A 13494-nucleotide genomic window follows, 5' to 3' on the forward strand; every position below is an offset into this window, starting at 1 on the left:
TTCCCTTCCTTTGACTTGGGGAATTACGCTCTGCTGAGGGACCCTCAACTCTCATTGGTCAGGGATGCTGAAATTCCCAGACCCAGCTTTCTCCCCAGCTGGGTCAGAGCTATTCAGAGACCAATAGGCCAGGCAGGCACAAGGAAGCACTACAGGGCGCTGGGTGGGGGGTCCTGAGGGGAGTGCTGCTGCTTCCACTGTCCCCAGCTTTCTAGTGGAGGATGAGAAGGGGTTCCAGACCCCTCCTCACTCCCACTTCCAGCATACCCCCGGCCTTCCTCCTGCTGACTCCTTGCTCTTTAATAAAGGAAATTCACCAGAGACTTATTGAATAATACTCTAACGTGGACCAGATGATGTGGCTATTTGGCTGATTTGAACTGGCGGTCTTAGATTCATCTCATTTGATGTCCTCACCAACTTCTTTGTTTTGGGGGAAGGGGATTGAGATAATTCAATATATGGTAGCTGCCCCTCTTATAAATTTTAAAGGCTGGAAATTTTTAATAAAACTGGCAGGCTTTCTCCACCTGGGATAGATGTGCCTCATTAGTTTATTCATTCCACAGATTTCAGAGTGTCTCTTTTATATAACCGGACTCCCTTACTGCATGTGAGACTATTCTGGACTTCTTCTGGAACCAGGCTGAGAACACTATGCTATAAGGATGATGTCGGGCATGGGGAGCTACTTGCTTTGTAAGTTCTTAAGTAACACTGCTCCCTGAAGAAGTTCCACTGATGTCCGCAGTGACTTTTCCCTGATCAGAGTCTTTTGTTGCTCCTTGAGTGACGTGGGAAACATCCAGGAGGAAAGCTGATGGTCCTCCACAGCTGTGCAGATGTGGGTCTTGGGGACTGGAATGTGTTTCTCCAAGGATGTCTCCTTCACCCTGAACCTCTTAATAACCTAAATGAAGCAAAGATGCACCTATCTTAGTCTCCTTTCTTTCCAAAGTCTCAATCTTGCTGAAGTCTTTATTATGCATTCATACCTTCTTCCCAAAGTTAGTAGCTCAAGGCATCTGACAGGTAGGCAGGAAGAAGAAGCTCACATATTCATGGTTTTCTAGGGGATCACTCATCACAGTCTGATAACAATTATGGAAATGAATCGTTCTAGTCAGACAAGATACAGTGATGCAGTCAAGTCAGGTCAAGGAAAAAGGAGGTTAGTATAAGGACAGGCGTAGAAGGAACTGAACAACTGTCAGGATCCCAGATACCGCCATAGGTGGGTTCTTCCAAACTCTTCTCTCTCTCCCTCTGGCCTCTGTCCCCTCTCCTCTCTCCAGTTGCATTTCTCTGTACAACGGCACCATTGTCCTTTTTCAGTCAGTCAACTTCCTCTGTTTCCTCATGGGTCCTGTGTCTTATGAGTTTGAAACAGTCCATTGTGCCCTCTCCCATTTGAATCATATGAAATTTGGGTTTCAATTCTTACTAAATAACTCAGTCCCTTGGCCATAGTTTGCTGACCAGCCTGTGGCTGAGTCATCATGGATTGGGGATCTGCCTTGGTCTAATCTGCTTTGGCCAGAAGGTGCTGGGCTGCATGAGACTGAATACTGGCCTGAGTATTAAGGGCTATGCAGGACAGTGTCTTCCAGAAAAGACTGTGGGCATAGCAAGCACACTAAAGCAAGCCCATGCCAGCATTATTCCTGCTACGGTGAGGATCTGAGCTTTTCTGTCCACATTTCAAGAGAAGGGAGGTGGTGTCCAGGGCAGGTGGACTCTGTGGCATGGGGTTGTTGAGGGCACAAGCCTCCCTCAGAAAGAGGCTGATGATTTGTAAGAAAATGGCACTATTCTTAAAAAAAAAAAAAAGAAAAGAAAGAAAAAGAAAAAAGAAATGTGCCCAGGATCTGTTATATCTAATGAGAATGACCCTTTGTAGACTCTGGGATCTAGACCAGGTGGAAGGAGAGATCAAGAAGGATTTGTTCTCCTTTAACTTTCACTGAGCTTTGTCCAAGGAGGACTGTTTGGCTGGCCCTCCACAGGCTAGTCACGAGAGAGAAGCATAGATAGTTCTCCTCCATTTCACACCCGGGGAAGTTAGGACAGGGTCCAGGGAAAGAGCTGGTAGAACCCGGATGGGGAGCAAAGGGAAGATTGTTAGAGGTCAAATAGGTGGTGCACAAAAAGAAAACACCCTTTTGGGGGGGAGATACTTCCTTCCACGAGGAGGCGTGATCACTTTAATCTCTGGAAAGAGGCGCCCTCAGGCCCACCTGTTGGGGCTTAATCTGATTGGTTTGAAGATGGACAATACGGAGCATGCTCAGCACAACTCCACCCTCTCAACCTTGGGCTCCAGCCATAGGCAGGGTTCAGAAGTTTTCTGCTGCTCCTTTATGACTCCCCTAAGCAGCTAACTCTCCACTGTAGGAAAACCTGTTCTGGGTCAGTGCTTCTGGGAACTTGGTGGGTGTGTCAGGCAGGATAACCTAAGCACGGCAAGAAACAACTTCCAGAAATGTCTTAGCTTCACCCTTTCCTAACTCCTCAAAGTCTTCTCCATTCAACCTGCAGATGGGGTTGCAGGGAGCGTGAGAAACACTCATGGAAAGTTTTTATGGATCATGCTAAAATGGTGCGCATAACTTTTCTCATGAGCCACTGTCCGCAACTCGTATGGTCAAAGTTACCTGTGAGGGAAGCTGAGAAATGTCTAGTGTGGTCCAGCGGAAGGGGTCTGTACAGATATTAGTGAGCAGTAGCTGTACCTGTCACTGTGGGAAAGCCTAATTCTAGAGTTCATTGTTCATATTATTATTATTACAGGCTCTCTTGCCTTAGTTAGGTACAGGTTACATTCATGATTAATGAGGGTGTTGTCTTAACCTCCCTTCTGTCATTCTTTGTTTTATTTTGTAATCTGTTCAAAGCCCTCGTGGGGGAGAGGCTATTTTTGGACCCCTCAGTGCCAACGTTTGGTGCAAGTCCTTGTAACATTGAGAAAGAAAATATAGGAGTTGAATAAAAAATCAGGAGGGGGATTGGACTCTAATTTTCTTTGCACTTTAAATCATAAGAGGAAGAAGATATGATTTGGGATATTAAATCTTTTGGAATTTAATACCTTTGGACTTTGACTTAATCATTGACTTTAATCATTAAACTTTAATTTCTCCCCAGAAAATTCATGATGAGAAGGGGCTGATATACAAACTTGGAACATCTTATAATTAGTATTTTATTGCTGGAGTAGTTTAACATCATTTAATTTCTTTGTAGAACACAGAATGATCTATATTTAGAGTGACAGTATAATTTATCACCCAAATTAGGATAGTTTTGAGAGAGAAAGAGGCTCTATTAATAATGATGCTGGAACAACAGGTATAAACCTATACTGTGTGTGTTGAACTTGACTCTGTCATCACTGTACCTCTCTTGGGCTGTGTAGAAGCACATCATTAGGAAGAGATATGGAACAGGGAATTTCCAGCCATGTAGTAGATTTAATTGATGATTTCCTGGCCCACCTAAGAACCCTCTGGGAATCAATTCTAACTTGTCCATCAGTGCTCCCAGGAGGATCCATAAAGTAAAGTGGAGGGTAGGCTTAGAGCTAAGAAACAGTAGGGACATAAAGAGTTTAGATCCCATGGTGGCACAGCGGAAACAAATCCAACTAGGAACCATGAGGTTTCGGGTTCGATCCGGCGTTGCTGTGAGCTGTGGTGTAGGTTGCAGACATGACTCGGATCTGGCATTGCTGTGGCTCTGGCATAGGCCAGCAGCAACAGCTCCAATTGGACCCCTAGCCTGGGAACCTCCATATGCCGCCGGTGCGGCCCTAAAAAGACAAAAAGAGAGACAAAAAAAAAATAAAAATGCAGACGCAGCAAGTGGCACTGGGGGAGTGCCTGATGGAAGAGGAGCAGAAAGGTCTTAACAGAACTTCTGATCTCCTGAACTGAGGATCACCATACCCCTGGTTGACCACAGGGCTTCATAGTGTAGCACAAACTGGTGGGAAACAAACAATTGGGGAAAATATTTCTGATGTTTCATTTTCAACTTTTATTCTCAGGTTGCCCCAAGGGGAAGAAATGGCCTAATCTGTGTCATGAATTCGGAGAGAATAAATGGCATACTGAGCTCAGCCTTCCCCTTCTCTTGGGTACAGGCTGCTTCAGGCTGCCGGTACTCTCCTCTGCTCCTTCATCTGTAAATCTTACTAGTTCACTCATATTTATCAGACTACTCTATTCTAAGTGCTGTTCTGGTCCTGGGGGTACAGCCGTCTTTGTTTCATAGGAGATGCAGGCAATAAACAATAAACACAATAAGTACATTATACCATATATTGGAAGGTGATAAATGCTGGAGCCAAGAAAAACACAGAATGGTGCAAGAAATCAGGATAGATAGGTTGGCAGCCACAGTGGTAAACAGTGTGGTCTGGGTAGGCTCGCTTATCAGGTACAGTAGGCAAACGAGGAGAACCGTTTGTACACTCAGAACGCTATCAATGCCATAGCTTTTGAGATGAATAGTGACCTTTCTATTTCTCAGTCCAAGCAACCGCTCGTTCCCAGTCCTGGACATGGCCTGAGCATCTTGTATGAATAGGACTATGGGTTCTGGCCCCCAGCAGAGGCAAGTTTAATCACTGTTTACCTGCTGAGGTGTCATCTCGGAGCAAAGTCTCAATCATAATTGCCTATAATTAGTGCTTTAGCCAGCTTTGCAAACAGATACATATGGTCTGTTAGCCTACCCACTTCACCCTGCCTTAGCTTTGCAGCCAAGACAGCAGGATTAAAGCAATAGCTGCTGCTATTGGCAAACAAATGTGCACACTGTTTTTCTTTAAGGCAGCAGTCCTCAAAGTGTTGTCCAGAACCCTGTGGGTGGCAAGAACCTTTCAGGAGGGTCTGTGAGTTCGAAACTATTTTCATAGTAGCACTAGCCTGTTTTTTGGCCTTTTAATTTTCATTTTCTCATGTGTACAGTGGAATTTTCCAGAGGTTACATGGCATGGAATATCACAACAGATTGAGTGCAGAAGCAGATTAAAATACTCCTTTTTTTCCCTAACTACATATTTGTGTGAAGCCTGATTTTCTTTATATATTTCTATCAAAACAACATATTGCCACAGATTGAATGCAGAAGATCTGAAAATCCAGCTGTCTTCTATTAAGCCAAACTTAAAGAGATTTGCAGAAAGATAAAACAAGTCGCTCTTCTTGCTAATTTTTTTTGAGGCTGGAAATCCAGTTACTTTCCATATAGAAGATATTTATGTCAATATGTAATGAGTTTATTATTGTTATTTATAAATGAACTTAAAAATAAATATTAAACATTTTTTCACTTTTAATTTTTAATGCAGTGAATATTTGTGGGTATAATGCACATAAACAAGCATAAGGGATCCTGACACCAAACTTTTAAGAAAGACTGCTCTCAAGAGTTTTTGATGTGATACCCCAACCACATGTTGTTACAGCCCCCAAAACATCCCTCCAGGGCATCCTTCCTTGTCCCCAGACCTCTCATAAACACCTGGCCATCCTTTCCTACTTGGCTTTCTTTTGGGTAACTACCATGCAGAGCTAATTTATATTAGAGTCTGTCTTCTTGGGGGGGAAACTATTTAGTCCAAAGTGGAAAGAAAAAATTGGAGATGTTCTGGGTTTACCTAACAGATATCTGGAGAGTTGCAAGGTGATAAAGTTGAATTCTTAGAACACACTTGTCCTCAAGTTGGACCTAGGGCAGCTGGATGGAGATGAGGGAAAATGGCCCTGAGAAACTTGGGCTCCGATGACCCGGCCTGCTTTTGACTGCTAGCTGCCAAATACTGGCCCATTGAAGAGTTGTGCCAGAACCCCCTGCACCAGGATTGCCAGAGTTGCTTGTTGCACACACAGATTTTCAGGTTCTACCCAGAACCCAGTGAGCAGGGGCTGGAGATCTCAAAATCTGTACCTTTTTCCTAACCCCCTGGGCGATTCTGTGATGCAGTCAGGTTTGGGACCATTTTCAGTCTTCTTAAACCCTGTCAAGTTATTAGGAGTTGAGTTAATGCTTTTGGCCCAAAATGTTTCTCCCAGCCACCTCCCAAGGGCCCCAAACCCACTTTTGGTCCATTAGTTCTCAGAGGACAGGACAGCACTATCTCAAATATTCCTATATTCCTGAAATCCTCTCTGGAGGAATGATTCAGCTGTGCTCTGGGAGCAACATCTTAGCAGGTGTATTATCTCCCAGCTATAGGTGAGGGATGAGGAAGGGCAGGAAGGATGGGACAAGGAGGAGGAGACTCTTTGGAAGGGCATGGAGGTGGGAGGCCAGGAGTAAAATCCTAAGGGCTCCAGGCCCCCTCAGTAGGTAACAAGAGAACAGAAGCCAGACATTGATTTCTGCTGAACTGACGCCCAAGGTTCTGTGGAGGAGCCAAGACATTTCTGCAGATTTTGAAAAATGTTGGCATCAATATCCCTATTACTGCATGCTAATGATACACGTTGGTTTGGAATGCAGAGAAGGAACCCAGAAGGATCTTTCAGCCATCTCATCTCTGCTGTTCTTTGTATGTAACTGAGTCCCAATTGATCACCTCCTTGTTTCCAGTCTGGCTCCCTTCTCTGCACTGCTTCTGGAATAATGGTTCTAAATGGCTTTTTAAAAATACAGTTTTAGAAACTCTCTTTACTGTGAAATATAAGACACATTCATAAAAGTGCACAAAACATACATATATAGCTTAATGAGTAATTAGAAAGTGAACACCCTTGTGACTGCCACCCAGAGCAAGCAGTAGAAGCCTGCCAGCCGCTCCTGTTCCCAGCACAGTCTCTCCCTTCCCACAAAGGTGCCTCAATCTTGGCTTTTATGAAAAGTGATTTCCCTGCTGTGCTTTAGAATTTTATCACCTGAGTGCACATCCCCAAATACAATAGTCTAATTTTGGCTGGTTTTGAATTTTATATAAATGAGATCATACCATATCTTTTGGTATCTGCCTTTACTTTTATACTATGGTTTTAAAGATTTTTTTTTTTTTTTCATGTTGTGGTAAGCAGCTGTGGTGGTTTATTTTTGGTCATTTTTGTTGCTGTAAAGTATTCTGTATGAAATATACCATAATCTATTTTTCTTTTCTTTTTTTTTTTCTTTTTTCTCCCTCTGGTCTTTTTAGGGCCACACCTGCAACATTTGGAAGTTCCTGAGCTAGGGGTAGAATCGGAGCTGCAGCCTATGCCACAGCCACAGCAACGCAGGATCTGAGCTGCATCTGTGACCTACACCACAGCTCATGGCAACGCCAGCTCCTTAACCCACTGAGCGAGGCCAGGGATCAAACCCTCATCCTCATGGATACTAGTAGGGTTCGTTACCGCTGAGCCACAACGGGAACTCCCAATAATCTATTTTTCTATTGCACTAGCGGGCATTTGTTTTGCCTCCAATTGGGGTTCTTACAATCAATGCTATCATGAATATTTTTTCATATATATCAAGGTGCACATAACTACAATCTTCTGTAGTATCTGTACTCAGGAATGGAATTTCAAGGTAACAGGGTATATGCATCCTTAATTTTATTAGTGAAAAGCTAGAATGGTTCTACTAATTATTTAACCACCAGGACAAAATGAGAATTTCTGTTGCTCCACATTCTCATCAACACTTGATATTGTCAGAGTTTTTTAACTTTTGCCAATCTGGTGGGTGCATATTAGTATCTGATTGTAGTTTAATTTACTTATCCCTGACTTTTAATGAGATTTAACATGTTTTCTTATGTTTAAAAGCCATTTGGAAAATCTCTGTTCTGAAGTTAAGTCTTGCATATTTTTGGTCTGCTATTGTTTTTTATTACTGATGTACGTGAGTTTTTATATATTCTAAATACTAGATCTTGATCACTTACAAATATCATTTCCCATTCTATAGCTTGCCTTTTCACTCTTTTTATGATGTATTTTGATGAAAAGAGTTTCTAATTTTAGGTCATCAAACTTATCAGTCTTTTCCCTTAAAGCAGTAGTTTTTGTATTTTGTTTAATGAACTCTTCCCCTGGTCAGAGATTAAATTTAGAGTAGAATTTAAAGATATTCTACTACATTATTTTTTCAAGGTGTTGTGTCTCAAGCAGTTAGATCCATAATCCACATGGAACCAGTTATGTATATAATCCACCAGGCATTCATTTTCACTTTTTTCCCCACGTAAATGCCCAATTGTCCTTGCATTATGTATTGAAAGGAACACTCGTCCCATTCCTCTGCAATGCTACCTCTGAGATAAATCAAGTTTTCCTATATGTGGGCATCTTTTTCTGTTGTATTTGTTAATTTGTCTACTTTGACACAATGCGATGACCTTTATTGTTATGGCTTTGTGATAAGATTTGGTATCTGGTTGATCAAACATTCCCATTTTCTTCTTTTTAGGCAAGAGTGTCCTGGCTAATTTTGGCCTTCTGCACTTATATATAAATTTTAGAGGCACTTTGTCAAGCTCTACAAAATTCCTACTGGACTTTTTTATGGAAGTTCTGGGACTAGGGATTGAATTGAAGCTGCAGCTGCTGGTCTACATTATTACAGTTACTGATATATTTGGATTAAAAATCTAGCATCTTCCCGTATGCTTTCTTTTTGTCCCAGCTGTTTGTGTTCCTGTTTCTCTCTTTTCTTGCCTTCTTTTGGACTGCTTGAATGATTTTATCATTTGTTTTTCTTCTCTTTTAGTTTTGAAATTATATACTTCTTTATTTCTATTATTTTAGTGATTACAACATTCATTATTAAAATTAAAACATGCATTTTTGGGAGTTCCTGTCGTGGCTCAGTGGTTAACGAATCCAACTAGGAACCATGAGGCTGCGGTTCCGTCCCTGGCCTTGCTCAGTGGGTTAAGGATCTGGCATTGCCGTGAGCTGTGGTGTAGGTTGCAGATGTGGCTCGGATCCCAAGTTGCTATGTCTCTGGCGTAGGCCAGTGGTTACAGCTCCAATTAGACCCGTAGCCTGGGAACCTCCATATGCCTTGGGAGCGGCTCTAGAAAAGGCAAAAAGACAAAACCAAAAAAACAAAAAAACCATGCATTTTTGGTATATCAATGTCTAATGGTAATATGTATTCCATATTTATTCCAGTAATTCAAGGACTTAAGCAATTTAACTTTCTTCAGTTTCCCCTAGACTTATGTATATGTAGTATATATACCTCTTACACATATATGTCTATGGTGTGTGTGTGTATATGCATGTATGTATATATATGCATGTATGTATACATGTATTATATACACACATGCACACACCATTGTTGTATGTATGAATATGAATCCTGAATCACCTCCTTGTAACCTCCTAGGAAGGACTCTGAGCAGTCTGAAAACGAGACTACACTAACCAAGCCTCTGTTCATCTAACATTCTGCATGCATGTAACTGCACTTTTAAAATGTTAACCAAACTAGCCCTGATGAGGATAATGCATTGCTAAGATTGAGTCACAGAGAAATGAGGCATGGGTTTTTCAGGTTTTCAAAAGCAAGGAGGTCAGCACCTAAACAGGTCATCTCCTTTGAATCAAGTGCAGTTGAAAAGCTGCAGGGAACACTGGCAGATCTGCCTATAAAGTGAGGTATAATCAGATGATGATGAAAGAACTGTAGTTGCCATCAGGCCTTAGCTTACCTAAGATGATTCTAGAAGAGCAGAACCATTTTGTCTCCTGCTAAAAATACTTTTGTTTTCCTGTCTTCCCAGAAGATCCAGGCTTATGGTCCCTTTTGACACCAGATGCAAAAGGAAGAGGCAAAGTCCTTTCTACGTGGATGTACAGAGTTGTCCAAATGAAGTGATGAAGAAAGGTTAAGATGCATGTTTGGTTGAAAAGGGATACTTTTTCTCATAATTAGTCACAAATTAAAGCCATTAAAAAAAGGTACTACCAGTTTCTGGGGGTGGGGGGAATGTGGGAGGTGTTGCTTGACAAAATTAAACTTCCATTAAATTATGCTCCACTCAAGCCCTGAAAGCAGAGAAGTTTTTACCGTTCATATTTAATTTAGTTCAGTAAAATGGATACACTCATTTACTCCAGCATGGATAAATATGTTAAACACACCTATTCTCATTATCCTAAATTTTCACCTATGCCTGAAGCTGTGATAATACAGCCATAGGCATCTTTGACATCTTGGTGTGGGGAGTAAACACCTTTATTTATATAGCACCCTGCTGGCTTCTCTGACCCCACTTGAGCATCCAAGGCTACAAACAGTAACATCACAACACTAAGCTGCTCACTTTCTCCAAGAGCTCAATCTGTATTTTGCATTTGGGAAATGATGTTTCTCTGACTGCATGATGATAGGTGGGGAAGTTATACCTTCTAAAGAGCACATAACTCAGCTTTGAGTCATAGAGTCATTGGTCCCCTGGGGAAAGGATTCCAGAAACTCTTGCCTCTCTGGATGTGATTCAAGCTGTTACAATCTCAGAACCTGTATCTGTAAAGAACCTACAAGACCCTCTATTCCAGGCTTATTTTGTTCCCATCTTACAGACAAGACAGTGGATGCTCAGAAACATTAAATAATTTGCCCACAGTCATAAGACTAGTAATAACCCATGTTCCGCAATGCACAAATCATGTTTCCTCAAGTTCAGCAAATACATGAAAATGAGGATTCCAGAATCCACACCAATATGAAGCAAGTTTCGTTTTAATGGCAGGTTATCCTGCAGCAACCTTACCATTATCTTAACTGATCTCTAGTCTTCAGTGGGAATGGGAGACACAACAACTACAAAACTACATTCATGGTTTTTAAAGACCACCATGCCCCTCACTCGAATTTCTCCTTAGCTTTCAGGGTCTATTGAAGGATGAGGTAGGCATGTAATGTCTTTTGCAGATCAGAGCTTGACAGAGATTGAAAGCCTCTGTCAAGAGAACCCAGGCCTCCCATTTTACCATCTAGGATACCTGCCAGATTTTGCTCTGTTAATTGGCTCCCATGCAGGCAGTTATTTTAGCAATGATTCTGTGGGTCTTCTGTGGCAGATCTTGATTGAAAGTGAAATGTCAAAAAGCACTTCTCAACCACTCAGGCCTTCCAGGGTTACTCACGTTTAGCTGATTGGACAGAAAGGAAGGCAGCCTGAGACAGTTCTATGGACATACAACTAGATTATTCAGTCTCCTCAAATTCAGAAAATAATTCGCAGAGAGATGGTGACTGAGGAGTCTGATTTCTGCCTAAGCGCTACTTTCCTAAGGTCAGATGGAATTGAAAAGAGAGTTTATGGGAAAAATGCCACTGTGACCTTAAACATGAAGTCTTTGAGTTGACACCATAGTGAGGAATGGAAGGCTATTAAAATATACTGCAGATTTTAATAACTCCACTAGCAGTAGGAAAAAAAAATTAAACTCAGAATAATTCTGGGAAGGAGGATTTTGTCAAGGAGATTTTAATGTCAAGAATGTATGTGAGGCTAAAAATAAGGAGCTCACGCGCATCCCAGTGCCGTGGGTGGGGATGTATATATAATAAAATTAAATTATTCTACTTCCACTTATGGAAAATCTGATGGTAAAAATTGACTAGAAAACATTTAGTCATATTACTTGGATTATGCATACAAATACCAAACTCCAGACTTGTCAAAATAAGCTGCACCAGCACTTCCTGGCCAAGGTGTTGGGTAGACAATGGCTGCAACATGCAAAAACGATAAAGATCGTACAGAAACATCATGCCTGGAAAAGCCACAGGAATTCAACTCCCAACTGAAAAGAGAGAAGTGTTCCTGGAGTGTGAGGCATGGAGCCCAGAGTGGCCTTGAATGTAGAATGCAAAAGGAGTAGCCTTCGGAGAACCAAAAAAGACGTGTGTGAAACCCAACTCTCAGAGTCAGGGACCCATGACTTTTTGCACTATTTTTTTTTCCTACCAGAGAAAGTACCCCTTACTTTCGACCTTGCTCTGGAGGACCAGCATTTGTATTCTTCCTACAAATCATTTGTTGATACAGTGGGACCACGAGGTTGGCTTCTACCAACACATCCAACTGCCAAGCAACTCCATCTGCAGAGGAGACGCAAAGAGCCAATGCCTGAAAATGAATTTGTTGGCATTTCAAGGACAAACATCTCTTTGGCTGCTACTACTGAACCTTCAATCCGAAAATGGGAGGAAAATCTAGGACCAGGTAAGCCTTTTATTTACTTCTTAAATTGTAATTACAAGAAACACATACCACCATGCTTCTTTAGTTCCCTCTGCTTGCCCAAGTCTGGACCCTGGGCTAGCGATGATGTCTCTGTCCATTGATTCTCGTGCTGACCAGTCAGAAGGACAGCTCGGAGCAGGGAAGGAAGGAGCGTCTTTCCTGGCTGGCTGAACAGTTCATGGCTTCATATTGGCCAGCACTTGCCAAGCAGGTAACACACACTGATTAGGACGTTTGCCCCAAGGGATGAAAAATGCAGGGTGGAGAAGTTGGCTCAGTCTTTTGTGCACATACCCAAGGTGGTGATCAGGACCCAGGAAAGCTGGTAGGGCTCAGCCTAGCACTACACTGCTCCAGGGTCTACATGAATTCTGGCTTGGAAAGAACCTGCATCTCATGCCTCTCAATTCTTTCCCGACATGTCATTCTGGAGTCCCGTGATCTTTGCTCCCTACAGAAAGAACAGAGCAGGAAAGGAAAATAATTTGACCCGATGCAAAGGAGAGTAGGGATGTTAAGAGATTGCAGTTATGGAGGATGTTTTAAGGATCAGACACTGTGCTAAACACTTTACATGCAATACCCCTCTGCTTCCTTCCCCCCATTCACAGCCTTCCTTCCCACCTGGTCAGCACCAGAGCCCAATGGACAGAGACATCACTGACCAAGGGGTAGGCATGGCTATTAACCTCATTGTACAGGTGAGGAAATTGAGGTTTATGGAAGTTAAATAACTTTCTCTAGGTCACATGTAGCTATGCATCAGCAGTGGTAGCCTCAAACCCAAACCTGAAACCATTCTACGATTCTCTCTCCTATGGGTTTTTCCACCTACTCCCTGAAGCTTATGCAGTAAAACAGCTGAAAAACAGCAAAATGACTGAGCAGCTGTGGGAGGGATCTAATTTCAGCTCTGCAACTAATTATTCATATAATCTCAATAATGTCACTTAGCCTTGGGAGGCTTAATTTGTTTATCTGTAAAACGATAGTAATGCCTCTTGTCCTGCTATCACCACAGCATTGTTTTGAAGCAACTCATGTGGAGAAGTTTTGAACTGTAAACAAACAAACAAACAAAAGGGTCTTCCACATGTGACCTGATTAGGATGGTTGCTATAGGAGTGATGTGGTAGAGGAGGAAGAGCATGAGCATGAGCCATGGCTAGGGTGTGGCTTTGAATTTGTCACACTAGCAGACCCCTTTTGACCCTTGAGTGTCTCATCCATAACCTGCAAGGAAGCTCTGGCATGAGGAACACACACAGTGG

The 13494-nt window shown here is 42.2% G+C and overlaps 1 protein-coding gene and 1 long non-coding RNA gene across 15 annotated transcripts in view; one reads left to right on the forward strand and one right to left on the reverse strand.

Annotated features, from left to right (window-relative positions):
* Nucleotides 1-13494, forward strand: part of LOC125117271 (uncharacterized) — a 169820-nt gene that overhangs the window by 25647 nt on the left and 130679 nt on the right. For all 14 annotated transcript variants that reach the window (XR_007132574.1, XR_007132568.1, XR_007132565.1 and 11 more), the window contains exons 3-4: nucleotides 9749-9926; nucleotides 11948-12202. This is a non-coding gene — a long non-coding RNA (uncharacterized LOC125117271). The remainder of the gene's footprint in view (nucleotides 1-9748; nucleotides 9927-11947; nucleotides 12203-13494) is intronic.
* NPSR1 (neuropeptide S receptor 1) overlaps nucleotides 12181-13494 on the reverse strand; it is a 148256-nt gene continuing 146942 nt past the window's right edge. Inside the window, exon 10 of the mRNA XM_047763034.1 lies at nucleotides 12181-12674. Coding sequence (XP_047618990.1) covers nucleotides 12584-12674 — 91 coding nt within the window. The 3' untranslated portion in view covers nucleotides 12181-12583. The remainder of the gene's footprint in view (nucleotides 12675-13494) is intronic.

This window comes from Phacochoerus africanus, chromosome 16 (genome assembly GCF_016906955.1).
Source record: "Phacochoerus africanus isolate WHEZ1 chromosome 16, ROS_Pafr_v1, whole genome shotgun sequence".
NCBI lineage: Eukaryota > Metazoa > Chordata > Mammalia > Artiodactyla > Suidae > Phacochoerus > Phacochoerus africanus.